General features: G+C 44.9%; 1 protein-coding gene and 1 non-coding gene across 12 annotated transcripts in view; both read right to left on the bottom strand.

Moving 5' to 3' along the window:
• HS1BP3 (HCLS1 binding protein 3) overlaps positions 1-5,550 on the bottom strand; it is a 62,638-nt gene extending 57,088 nt beyond the window's left edge. For 2 of the 11 annotated variants that reach the window (XM_026074619.1, XM_026074620.1), the window contains exons 1-2: positions 5,368-5,541; positions 128-253 (exon numbers count right to left, since the gene is read on the bottom strand). Coding sequence is in view for 3 of the 11 variants with exons in the window: in XM_026074625.1 (XP_025930410.1) it covers positions 5,368-5,489 (122 nt within the window). In the remaining 8 variants the exon portion in view is untranslated. Of the gene's footprint in view, positions 1-127; positions 254-378; positions 454-2,771; positions 3,013-5,367 lie in introns of those variants that run through there. The other 9 variants (XR_003254968.1, XM_026074626.1, XR_003254967.1 and 6 more) reach the window with 7 other exon arrangements.
• On the bottom strand, positions 5,524-5,605 carry TRNAS-AGA. The gene has a single exon. It is a non-coding gene; the product is annotated as a tRNA-Ser (tRNA).
• Positions 5,606-13,534: the final 7,929 nt, after the last annotated feature.

Genomic DNA, 13,534 nt, shown 5'->3' with positions numbered 1-13,534 from the left:
TCCCACTGCAGTATTTTAACCACCGGCCATCCTCACATGAGCAGTGCAATGCCCACTGCATATCGCTTTGCTGTTCTTCTGCGGTGCTCCATTATAATGAGGAGCAAAGGTCTGAAAAGCAAAGTACCTTAAACAGTGCAGTACGCAATACTTTCCGGTCTTCACATCAACCCTTGCACTCCTGCTTCTCTGCCCCACACACAAGAGATTCACAGGTCTCTACAGGCAGCCCAGCATGCAACAATTTTGAGAACTGCAAAACAGTGTTGTTTGGGTTGCAGCAGGGGAAAGGAAGCAAGAGAGAAAAAGGAATGGTTAGGAGTGAATTTGCTTTATCAGTAAAGACAAGCACTCTGTTAAACATGGATAGGCCAAAACCTTATATGGCACAGACTGGTGCAGCTCATCATACTCCTGCGAGGTTTCACCGACTTATATCTGCTTTGAGTTGGGTCCTGTACTGCAAGCTGGCTTTCAAGCACCAGACCTTCCAAAATGCTGCTACCTGCACCAACACAATATAAGTAGCCAAAGTCTGGGTTAAAAATAGGATTTTTTTCCCCMAAAAAAATTTTAGACTTGAGAGTGAAAGGATTAGACAGAGAGCAACATCTCCAAGCAAACATGAAAGTGGCAAAGTGACCTCTTAGAATTCAAATTCAATGGCATACTTCTACCTACCAAACTAAAAATTTATTAGAAAAAGGATCACGTCTCACAGGTACAAGAAAGCCAAATAAATGATACTATTAAATATAGACTGTATTTCTAGTGCACATTTAAGACATAGTTTTGTTTTGTTTTTTTAAATTAGAAACCTTAATCAGCATAATAATATTCTTGTATTGAGCTGCATGGTTACCACTTCAATTTTCTACAGTAGTGAGAGAATCCAGCTATAAACCTGCCTGTGAAAGAGCTAGGAGAGTAAAACTTCACACAGCAATAAGTTACAAGGAAATGCTCACACTTGTGGACTGTTTCTGAGCAGAGCACCATACCTCATTCACTAGCTTCCCAAGGACTGCCTGCGGAAAGTTAAAATACACACTTTCTCTCTCTTTCACACGCACACACTTTTTCAGCCCGCTTTAAAAGGTCGACAAGACATACACAAAGAGCAGGCTTGTTGAGATACTCTCAGTGCATTTTCTTCTCCTGCCACCTTTAGATTCACCGAGCTGTGGTATCCCCTTCCCCCTGGATTCCCACCCAAGGAATTACTGATGACATTTTTGAAAGAGGAATGCCAAGATCATATTATACTATTCATGCACCAAGAGTATGAATGAGCAGTTGTTTTTGTGGCAGAAGAGAACAATATGTTTAACGAAATAAACTGTTTCAATGCACTGGAAACCAAAACTGATTAGTGATGTTTTCCCCAGAGTTACGCCCATGCCAAACCACAGCACATTTAGTAGTGCTATTAGCGAGGCCAAATACTCTACCAGAAGTAGAAAGAAGTTTATCATCCAGAGCATTAAATATTCTCTGAATACATCTCTAAGTGCTTCCTTCCTATGTGTGAGTGAACGGTTTTTAATGAAATCAGAAGGGACTGTTGAAAAAAATCAATTTCCTTTTCAGTAAACATTTATTTTCTGCTTATTTTTTTTAACCTTTGAGTTACTGGGAATGTCAAATCCCATCTTCCCTGGACTTTCTGTGGATCACAGGTACCTTTTGGAATTCTCATATCTTCCTTAGGAAGTTTACAATCATTAACAAAGGTATCCTTTCACCTTAGGGTACATTAAACATATGGGCTTAAAATACACTTCAAAGAGGTTAAAAAAAATCTAGTTTCAAGCAAAGTTTCAAAAGACATTTCTCATCATGTCAAAACTTGACAAGTTCTTTTGAAACTCGAGTTTTCCCAAGAAGGCAACCTCTGAATCTTCAATGCAAAACTAAGTAAAAAGTGTCATTTTAACAGAATGTCTAGAGAGTTCTCTATAAATCAAATAGCAACAACCAAGGGCACAGGCCCAATTTTTTACCCAATCCTCTTCGCAAGCCATGTTTAAAACATTAGGGCTCTAACAATAGCTTCACTGTCACCAAGATTTTTTACTAGGCACCTAAATGTCATTCTGTCTTGCTCAAATTCGGTTCTCATTTTCTGGACAACCACAGACTTATCTTTGCACTAACAGACCAAATTTTGTTCCCAGTTACACACTGTCAGGATTGAAAAGCAGACTCAGTAGTGCATATGTACAAATACATAGGTATCTTTAGAATATATAGGCCATACTGCCTGTGTTTTGCACAAGGGCCTGCCAAACCCATAAGTAAATAACAGTCGTGTCCTTCAGTAGCAGCCAAAATGCAGACTAAAAGGACAGCTGCCAGTAAGACAGCTGGATCTGGGGTTATTTAGAATATATCTATAGCAGCGAAAATGCTCTCCAGATGTTAGTCACTCAAAAGTTGCGACTGCAGCTATGACAGTCAGCGACAAGTCTGTCAGCTGGTAGTCAGAAGTGACTGTCATTCCTCTTAACACAGCCACAGACAGGGTATAAATGACAAATTCATCTGCTTTTCACCTCTGAGATAAACAGAAGGAAAAAACGCCAGTAAGCCATCCTTTCCGGCCTCCCAATTCCACGAAATGATTATTTGCTTTGGAGGAAATGAAGCAACTTGACAGCCTTATTTAGCTTAAAACATCTACCAGGTGCGAATGTACTGAGACCACACAACTTTATTGTAAGTGCTGCTGTATCAGAGTTCTAAAAACATCATGAAGTTAAGTACCTTACCTGTGTCTGGGCTTTTTATTTTAAAGTTGCTAAGTCTCAGCTAAAACATCTGTACTGGGAAGAGAATAGAGGGAGGAGGAATAGCTACATTTTTGTTTGTTTGCTTTATGCCTCGTGAGGGGTTTCATTATCATTTCCTTCACACCAAGTCTGCCACTCCCATCTCTTCCATAGCAACAGGAGTACAATTTTTTTTTTGTTTTAATAGGAAATTATGATTCTAAACCAACAGAAACCAGCAAGGAAGCTCAGACAGATACAGTATAATATCCAAAGCATGCTCTAGTTCTTGTAATGCTTTAGTTACAAAATAAGCAACCCCCAGAGTTTTAATTCTTTCTACACTATTATTGTTGTCACTCAAATGGAAGCAGCAGCTACAAATGCCAAGACAGAATATCATTTTGCTGTACTTTTCACACCATGCACAATTATTTTACATTTGTAGCTTAAAAAAAAAAAAAATAGAAAGCTGGCTATTGATATTGAACACATAGTTTTATTGCTCTGACTCCTCATTTAAATCTAGTTTGTATATCTCTAAGTTACACTTTGATCTACAACACAGACAGTTCAAGGGACACTAAAGCACATGGTAACTCTCCTCTTTTAATCGCTGCACCTGAACACAATGAGGCCATTCACAGTAGCTATACTGAAGAACAAGCATGTTTGCACAATCAGCTCATGCAGGATCAGCACGGGAAACAGAAAGGGGATTATGCACAGGTCAGCTGAACAGAACAATTTCCACACTTCATGGAAGACGCACAGTTTTTCATCCTGTCTTTTGACTGGCATATAACATGGGGTCTTTGTATTTTAATCAAGGTGCTTTCAGTCCTGACTGGTCAAGATGGGAATGAATGGAAGGCAGCCATTGCTAAGAGGGAAAACAAAGTAATGGATGCAAGTGCAGTGACCAGAGAAACTGTGTCACTGTTGTGTGTGCAAGGAAAACAGTCCCTCTATTCCCTGCCTTGATAAAGACAGCCCCACAGGAGTGCCCACTTCCAACGTGTTCGCCTCCTACCTCAGATAACCAAAGCCAACCAAACTCTGACTACTCAGGTCATGGTAAAAGAAAAGAGTTGTATGCCTAAAACAAGAGGAAAAGGCAGGCTTAAATCAACCAGCAGTAATTCAAGCCTGCCAAGCAGTTATTTCTCTGTAGAGTCTCACTGCAAGTATATAGATTATTATTTGCATTACCATAATAGCTAGGAATCCATTCCCAGATCAAAACCTAGATAGAAAGCGTACAGACTATATAGAGAGTGTGAAAGGTCACAACTATGCAGTTATCTAAAAAAAATACATGCACTTGCCAAAGCCTTAAACCTGCAGACACACATACATCTAATTTTACCACTGAACGCATTCCAATATTGGTAAGACAATCTTCTTGCAGCAAAGATTACTGATTGTAAAGTAAAGCAGAGATTTCCATTTCCAGGGCGAGAACCTAATATAAAGTCAGCCCTACAAAGTGCATATGCGAGTTAAGTCAGTATGTCTGAAGGTTCAGGGCCATTCTTCCAGAGGCCCTGATATAGCACAGTATTTACGGATGAAAATAATTGCTTTGAAGTTAATGGAACATTAATGTGATTGAAATAGTTTTTGCTCTACTTATGTCCTAGGAGTTAGGTCTGTGACTCAAGACCTTGATGAATTTCACGTTACATCTGATAGGGATCACGTGGTCTCAAACATCTTGAGGGAAAAAAAAAATCTCTATCACTCACTTCTCTATAAAAATCGCAAGTATTCTCTTCTAGAGGCACTGGGTTCATTTGCCACATCTAGGAAAATACAGGTTTCAGGAATTTAAAAACAACTGAAACTGGTGTTTCAGCAGACATCCAGGGTGCATCCGGTACCGCTGGTCATGGTTTTAGGAACACATGAAACCAGAAAAAGCTTATTTTGCCCATCCCTCGTTGATTTTAAGCCCGTTCTTCGTCCTGTCAAGTTTCACCAGCTTTTAAGGCAGCTTCCCGCAGCCTCGCCAGCGCAGGAACAGCAGCACCTAACCGCAGCCGCAACTCGGGGCAGCCAAAGGCACCTGCGAAACTACGCTTTAAAATTCCTTCTTACTCTTACGGCAGAATTTCATTAGTTCTGACCCACCTAGAAATATTTACAAGGGGGGGGGGGAGGGGAAGCATTTTCAAAGCTCGGGAGAACAGAGTCCATACCGAAGGAAAACGACTGCGAGTCACCACGGGCGGCTCGGCGAGGGCCTGCCGGCACAGGCGCCGGGCACCCTCCATTTTAGGCCCGCCACCCCTTTTCCCCGCAAGCCCCAAACCCACGGCTGCGTTACGAATACTTAAGAGGAGGAAAAAACCGCGCAGGGAAAGGCTGTGACCGATATGTTTTTTGCTGCGTGGCCCCAAAAGGCGGGTGACCGCGGCGGCGGCGGCCGAGGCGACCTGCAGGGCGGCGGCGCCTCGGCGGTCGCTCGGCCTCGGCCCGGGGCCGCCGCCGCGGCCTCCCCGCCCCGGGCTCCCGTGAGGGGCCGCCGGCGCCGCGGCGGGAAGGAGGGAGGCGGAGAAGCTGAGGCGGGCGGCGGGGCCGCCCCCCGCGTTACCTGGTGGTGACCAGCACGGCGGGCGCCGGGCTGTGCTGCATGGCGCGGCGCGGCCTCCCCCGGCCTGGCAGCGGCCCGTCCGCCGGATGTTTGCCTGCGGGGCGGATCGGGCTGAAAAGCATCGCTGGGGAGCGGGAGGAAAAGGGAAAGCTCGGCCGTAGTCGGCAGGATTCGAACCTGCGCGGGGAGACCCCAATGGATTTCTAGTCCATCGCCTTAACCACTCGGCCACGACTACACCGCTGAATTAAAAACCTGGCAAGGAAGCCCCAGAACTTTTTCTTTTCCTTTTTTCTTTTTCTTTATTATTAATAGATAAAAACGTTTCCCCTAAGTCTCTGTAAAAACTATATGCTCTCCTCCTATGCGGAAACAGGCTGCACCGATTCCCCTGCTGCGTTTGCCCTAAATAATTAGTGCAAGGCTGCTGTATAGCATTAACTTTAATAAAAATAATCCAGTACCATTCTGACTGCTGGATGCCTTGATCACGGTAGCCATCGTATCTTTCCAGCAAAGCGCAGGGCAGACCTTTGCCCTCTGCACTGCTGAGGCAGTAGCTGCCACTGGACACAGCTGCGCGGGAGCCCGCCCTTGCCTCTGGCCTGGCTGCACTTCCACTCGGAAGTAACACAACCCCCCCCATCCCTGGAAATCAGGTTACTCAGAAATGCGGATGCGTGCTCAAACCTTCATTTTGAAAGGAAAGCACCTTCCGCGCACAGCTACTCCCTCTGCTGCCCTGACCAGCGCCCACAGCCACGGTGGGGAGCTAGTGACATTTTTGCACTTGCGGGTGCAGGTTCTTCCACACCGAGAAAAAAAGCTTCACTCTGGGCACAGCTTCCTGCTATTTACTGCTCGCAGCTCGAAATCAAAGCAAAAATCTAAGGAAATGCTGGGAAATAGTAGAAAAGGAATAGAAAACAAACCAGCAGCTATCGCTGTATCTGCATGTTTGCCAAAAGCCAGTGAGTGCTGTGCCCGCACCGTGACTACCAGCGATGCCCCAGGATTGGGGCAGCTTCCAGCTGAGGACCCGATAACTAGATTAGGACTTTTCCTCCCAGAAAGAAAGAAACAGCTGAAGGGTTTGGGAACGTGCTGGAAGTCTATAAAATCATGGGAGGTGTGAAGGTGGTGAATCCAAACCGATTATCCACTGTTTCTCATGGAATAAGAAGTGAGGAGCTTCAAATTTTTGTGACTTCTCAGAATCAAAGCAAACACAAAGGGGAGACTTTGTACAACATGGTGGAGTTCTTTCCTAAATCCTCCTTGTTTCCTCTCATTTGCTACTGCCGATGGACGCCTTTTGTTAGGCAGAGTGTAAATACCAGGACCCTGCTGCCTCTCTAGCTACAACCTTCCTGGCACAGGAATTACAATTGCCAGCAATGCCGCGGTCCACCACCAACTGGAAAACACTCAGCTTTTGAAATGTGAAACATTCTCGTGTAGCCACTGCTCTGCGTGGCGAGGGTTAAAAAGCCTTGGAGTGGAGTTACCGAAAGCATGGGTATATCCTAAACAGTTATATGTCTAGACMAATTACTTCTTTGATGGCATTTTTATCCCTGATTGACTTCCTGAAAAATCCAATCTATTCAGATGGTAACAAGGAAAAAGTAGCTGGCAGTTTGCCACCTGAGACAGCAAAAAGGAGCAGGCTGAATCCTTGAACTGCAAACACCTGCCGAGGCAGTTCTTGTGGCGGTCGCGAAGCTGTACCGCTCCGGCCTTCGTTCGGGTGCGTGTGAAGACCACGGGCTGGATGCCTCAAAACCTGGGGCTCTTCTCCCCGCACCGATGTCTCTGCTCAGCTCCAGCACTGCTGCTAGGCTCTGCCTTTGACCTCACAAGACTACGTGCGCTGTGTTAGTATGTCTGTGAGGAAGTCCCAGTGTTGCCCGTTTTTGTGATTTTCTCACAAATCACATTTGTCAAATCACAAAATCACATTTGTCTCATCATACATGGCATTTTTTTTATAAACCCATAGCCCACATCATACAATTATTTCAAAATCATCACTTATGTGGAAAATAAAATGAATCTCTCTGTGCTGCTAACTTCTGAAGTTCAGAAAATAATGAATTGACTAATCTGTGTGGTAAGAGCAGGGTCTTTGATCAGGTGGTAGTTGTGAAAAGAGTGTTTCTGATTGAATCTCAGCATAAAAGGTGCATGAAAATCAAACCTGTCAGAAGCAAACTGTAATATGCAGGTAGAGCTGCCTGGCGGACCCAGCGACAGCTGAGTAACAGCCTTGCCTTTTCCAAAAGCAACACCCCAGAATATTTGAAATAACATTTCTGTGTTGTTTTGGATGCTACATGGAAAATTTCTTCCGTTGGACCAATTTTCTTTTCCTTTTTTCTTGCTGATAGGAAAGAACAGCCCATGAGTGTTGGTCAGACACTCTGCGCCCAGACTATCAGGTGCAGTGGCAGTGGGACTCCTTCGCAAATCTGATCGTCTTTTGGAGATATGCAGGGGGAAGGTACATGGGAGGATGCACAGCAAGTCTAAGAACTAATACTAATAACAGTGTAACATCATTAATAAAATTTCCTGCCAATATCTGGGTTACCCTCAGCTGCTTCTTTCACCTGTGTGGGTCTCTCTTGGCTCAACCCAGTTGTGTAGGAGCTGAAGAGAGAGAAAAGGACTCTCTAACCCCCCTGGGCTCTTTTCTTTGGGACTAGCGACCTTCTTTCTGCCTCTTAATTCTCAAATGTTGGGTAAGAAGTTGTTTACTTTGATCCATTCCTTTTTTTTTTCTGCTTGCTCTTCCTTTCTGGACCCTTAACAAATGGAAATATATTCATGCAGTCACCATTCAGTAGCCTACATTATGCATAGCTGCCGCATCTCTGTCAGAAAACTCTTAATAACTGGGAATAAGTGCCCAGACACAATTCCATAATTTTTAATGCAGAGATGCATGGTACTTATTAGAGCCTCAGTGATTTCTGACTAGATGAGGTCAGACCAGATGCTTGCTAAGATGGGTCAGAGAGAACTGTGACAAGTTGAAGAAGACATTCGAAGAAAAGGAGGCCCGTAAGATTTCAGTCAAATGTCTCTAGAAAGTGACAGGGAAGAGTGAATGCATGACAGGTAAATTAAGCTCAGTAGATGGTTAAGGAGCTTCATTTGTGGAAGTTTCAAGATGTCTTAGCATTAGAAAGTGTCGGTATAAAAGGGGATCTTGCTGACAGATGGACTCAACCTGAAAACCTAAAATAGCAGCTTCCTGGAACAGGGGTGTAGCAGAGAAGCCGGGTTTTAAACAAGGAATCTAAGGAGAGATTCATGTAACTTCTATACATGGTGTAGCACTTTTCAGCAGTCAAGTGACTGCGTCAGCTGTCATCATCGTCATCATCATCAAAAATCTTTTAGCTGTCATTATTGCATAGAAATAAAAGGAAAATGTGATGAGTTATTCTTAGAACTCAAAACTCAGATCCCTAATATATATATGTGCCAATTACAATACAGTATTTTTATAAATTTAATGATTATGGGACAGTTTTTGAACATTTGGGTTGAGTAATATGGTTCTGGAGATCTGGGTGCACCTTCAAGGAAACTGCATGATGACCTGTATCCTGAGCTGACTTCCAGGTGATAAAAACTTTCTCATCACATTAAAGTAGTTTAAGTTCCCAATATGCCTAGTGGGTTACCATGCTATGAAACAAGCACTTTTTGGCTCAGAGCAACGGTGTCTGGCTCTGGCCAGGCTGTCTCCGAGCAGAGGGGTCCCAGAGGCTCAGCAGTGGCTGGTGAATGAATTGTTATCCTCATTCTTCCCCACCTCTTTATTAAATCCCTCCTAGGGACTAAAAAATTGTTTGTACTCTCCTCCCATAGTACCTATTTGCTTTTCTACCTCCTGACTGCACAACCAGGAGCAGGGCTTGGACGTGTTTCSTTCAGCGCCAAGCGAAGCACTGCCGTGGGCCGTGCAGCAAGTAAGGGGCCGGGCTGCTAGGCTGCACTTTGTTCCTTTATCAGAGGCGTCCGATGAGGTGTACATCCCCCACAACCCCGCGCCGCTCAYGTTTCAAAGCCCTGGCATGCAGGGTCACACATCAGGGAGACCCTGCTTTAAACCACTTTCCAAAATCCCATTCCCAAATACACAGCACAGGACCATGTTATGTAGCTGTTGCAGACCCGAATGCATTAGACACCCTGATAAGGGCGATTTGGCTCAGAGCGAGTGAGGATTAGCTGTTCTTGCCTCTAGATTAATTTTTCTGTCCACTAGAGAGCACTCGAATACAACCTATAAACCAGGGACGGGTTGCTGGTGCTAACAGCCACTATTGCAATCCCCTCGCTGTGTCTAACCCTTTGGGAGCCAACTGTCCGTCCTGAACTCATGTCTGGGAGCAGTTTACTTGCACGGACAATCCCACTGACTCCAGTTTAACCCTCAGCTCACGTTCAAAACCTGGTTCTGGTTGCAGTTATGCTGAGATTTTCTACAAAGCTGATGCCAGACAATGATATGACTGCATTTGCTGTTAGAGCTGATGTTTGTATTTACTTTTCATACACAGTTTTACTCCCAATAGTTAAACTAAGAGCATTTCAGTGAAACATAACCCAGAGGAGTTCTCTCAACCACCTGCCTCAATGAGAAAAGGGTTGATGGGCACCAAGTGGGAGTGGGGTGGAAAAGGGCGAGAGGAAAGACATGCCGAAGTTTGGAAATCAGCAGCCTACAGCTTCTGTTCTCCATGATAGCTCCCTGTATTAGCGCAGGGTGTTTCTGCCAGTGAATGGGTCATGCTCCACCACCAGGCTGGGGCAGGACAGAGAAGAAGATACAGAGGGGAACGATGGAGACACAACTGTCCCCCTCCCCAGCACTCAGAAAGGGACACAAACACCATTTGCTCTCCCTTGCTAGAAATGACTCCAAAGCTTTCACCTTGGCCCTTGCTGCACCAACTTAAAAATATTTTATAGAGTTTTGCAAGGATTTGGGGAAGCTCAGATGGCTTGGGGGCTGGTGGTACGCTGCAGAGCTTATGGTCGTAGGCCTATGAGATAGCTAAACACTGGAGTATGGCCTCCTTGGCAACTGCTTGGTGCTAGATCAGGTGCCCATTGGGTGAGCAGGCAACAGGAGGCCTGGGCAGCATGAGGAGTGTGTTGGGGGCAGCTGTAGCACAGGACTACAGACCTTCCCACAAACCCTTCTCACAAAGAGCTAAAGCAGGGAAGAAAAGTATCCCAAAGCCCATTGAAATCTTGAGTGACTGGTGGCTGGGTCTGTTCCTTCAGCGCAATGTAAACGGGCTGCAGCCCGATAGCTTCATCCCTCTCTGTTCCTCAACGGCCAATGTGGGGGCATGCAGAGGTGGGGGCTTTCCATCAGGACAGGGGTTTGACCCCAGGATCGCATCCCATGGGTTGTGTTTATCTCTTGCCGTGGTGCAGGGGCCAGTTCTCGCAGCAGGCAAGATGCCGGTGTCCGGCACGGGCTGTGTGTGATTCTTGGCAGCTCTTGGATTTGTTTTTCATCTGTCCCAAGCTAGCAGGCAAGCAACAGTGAATTCACAAGCCCAGGGGAGATTGTCCACCAAATTTTGAACCCTGGCAAAGGACTCTGCTTATAATCATGATGGGATGTGGAGAAATCAGAGCCCTACTTAGGCTATAGTAAATAAAATAGAAAAAAAAACAACACAAGGACATAGGAACATGTTCAAAAACAAAATAAACTGGCTATGAAAACACAGTTTAAAAACTGAACATGAGACTTTTTTAGACCTAGATCATATTGGGAGAAATACAATATGATTTAATTACTGAAAAAGGCTGCGCTAGGGTAATAGGATTCCAGTGAGAAGACCAGTCACTTTATCATTTCTACCCCTATTTGTTTTCAGATGACAATTACAGAACCCAGATGTGAACCACTAGGAGATTTTATATTAGAACTGGGCTTCTCTGCGAGTTTCAAAGGTAGCCGAATTGGGAGATTTAAAGTTCACTCTTGTTATATGATGTGGTAAGGCTGTTGATAGCCTGTCAAGGCAGCCTTTTAATCTACACACCTCCTAAACTCAGGGTAGATTTATTCTGGGGAGAAGGGAGGAGAGTTATATTGCTGTTCTTCATTATGCTTCATACTTTTTACCCCTTTAAACAATTACCCCGTAATATCAGGAGCCACATATCAGGATTAATCTAGTAGAAACCATAGGTAATCCCTGTTGAAAGATAGACCTGCCTCTTTCCCTGCTGTAGTCCTAGAATTAAAATGCCACATCTCTCTTAAGTTTGGGGATCCTATGTAAATCATGGATAAATTTCACAGTAGCCAGTGAAGAAGAAAAAATGAGATTTCATGTTTTTCCCCAATTTAATAAAACCAAGACTTACAATACAACAAATTATTTATATTATTCACAAACACACCTACAACAGATGGAATTTATTTCCAAAGACAAAGGATAGTCTTGGGTAATTGGATCTTTATATGAGTACAGTGAAAGGAAAATTTCCCCAGGTCAAGGAAAAGTGAAGGGTCAGTCAGCAGCCACAGAAGTTTCCAAGTAGACTCTCAAATACATCACCAAGTTTTTCAAGTGCACACCTGACCTAGACTGTTCCCCAGGGCTTTACCTTGGTTTCCCTCACTCCCACTGAATAAACTCTGGAGGTGCTTATGCCCACACTACTTTATTTGGCCAGAGATAAGCAAGAGTCCAAGGTCTATTTAGACTGGGAATGAACCCCACCAGCTTCACAGCAGAATGGACAACCTAGACACAGAGACCCTCCCAGCACCCTTCCCTTGGTCATTCTCAATGGGCCAATAAGCAGCTGGCAGAGCTTGGGAAAGACTCCTCACATATCCCGCAAGAAGAACGGGGAGCTAAGCTGCCAGGCACATGGAGGAAAATACATCACCAGTGTGGACCGATCAAAATGAGTATGGTGGTGCTGGAGGAGAGCTCCTGCCCCAGGCTGATTGGCTTTGGTGCTGAGTCCTGGATGCTCGTCACCTGTGTGAAGTGTAGAGATGAACCCCCTTACAAAGATCCTGCCTGCGTGAGTGGGAGTGGGAAACAGCCCAGGCTCACGCAGGCCAGGGCTCCGCTCCCGAACTTACCCGTCCCAGCGCAGTTTGAGCTGGGGCTAGAGCTGGCCCCAGATTTTGTTCCTGTATTTCTTCTTAAAATTAGGTTACTTTTTCAGGATTTCTGGAATGCTTCCTTCATTTTATGAGTGATTCTGGACCTGATTGAAATTCTCCCAAATGGAACAATTTCAACATTTTGAATTAACAAGAAAAAGAGGAAGGGGGTGAGAGGCGGGAGGGTGTTTGTATGTTATTCTTCAGCATCTCTTCCTAACAAAAGAAGGTCTGTGCAATTGCTCTGTCTGCCTGTCATTCCATGTGTCTGTCAGTCTGTCTGTCCACTCCCCAGCTAATAATGTTGAAATAACCTGTTTGCCAATTTTAACCAAATACAACAAAAGGGGAGAAGGCTGAATGACTTGCAGCTCCTCCAACTATTGTAAAAACTGGCAGCTGGATAGATGAGAGTCCAGCATTTGTGCCCCACTAAGGGAAAGACTGAAGGATAAACTCAGCAGATACCTCTTTGGTTTGGCTTTCCGGTAGGCCAAGTGGCTTGTTGTGTGCCTCCTCCGTGCAGACACGGCACGAGCCGCCTGTTGTCCAGCTCGTAGGAAGGGGATACAAAGGTGGAGGCATTGCTGCAGGGGGAGAAAGCAGGGAACATGGGAAGGGCTTGAGGCATTTCTGGAGAAGGGTACAAAGACGGGGCTGGGGTTACTGTCGTGGGAAGTATAAGGGATGTAGATCACAGGTTTTTGATAAACTGGGTTACATTAGCTCTGCTGCTCTGTTTTGAATTTGAGATGACTAATTTGGTAGATGCTAGGAGGGGGAGATTGCAATCACCCAACTGTTTCTTGGTGACAGAGAGGCAGGATGGAGTTACCCAGCTGTCCATGGAGATCTGTAGGTATGCCTCTGCATCACAGCACAAGCAGTGCAGCCCACTTTGTCAACCAGTCTCTCCTACACAGCAGTAGTAGGTAGGTGTATGTCTCGCCACATCAACAGTATTTGATTCAGGGACTGAGTTTTGCCCACTGATTTTTT

This window comes from Apteryx rowi, unplaced genomic scaffold (genome assembly GCF_003343035.1).
Source record: "Apteryx rowi isolate R43461 unplaced genomic scaffold, aptRow1 scaffold_392, whole genome shotgun sequence".
Classification (NCBI taxonomy): domain Eukaryota; kingdom Metazoa; phylum Chordata; class Aves; order Apterygiformes; family Apterygidae; genus Apteryx; species Apteryx rowi.
Note: the sequence above shows the minus strand (reverse complement) of the source record. Positions and strands in the feature narration are given on the sequence as shown.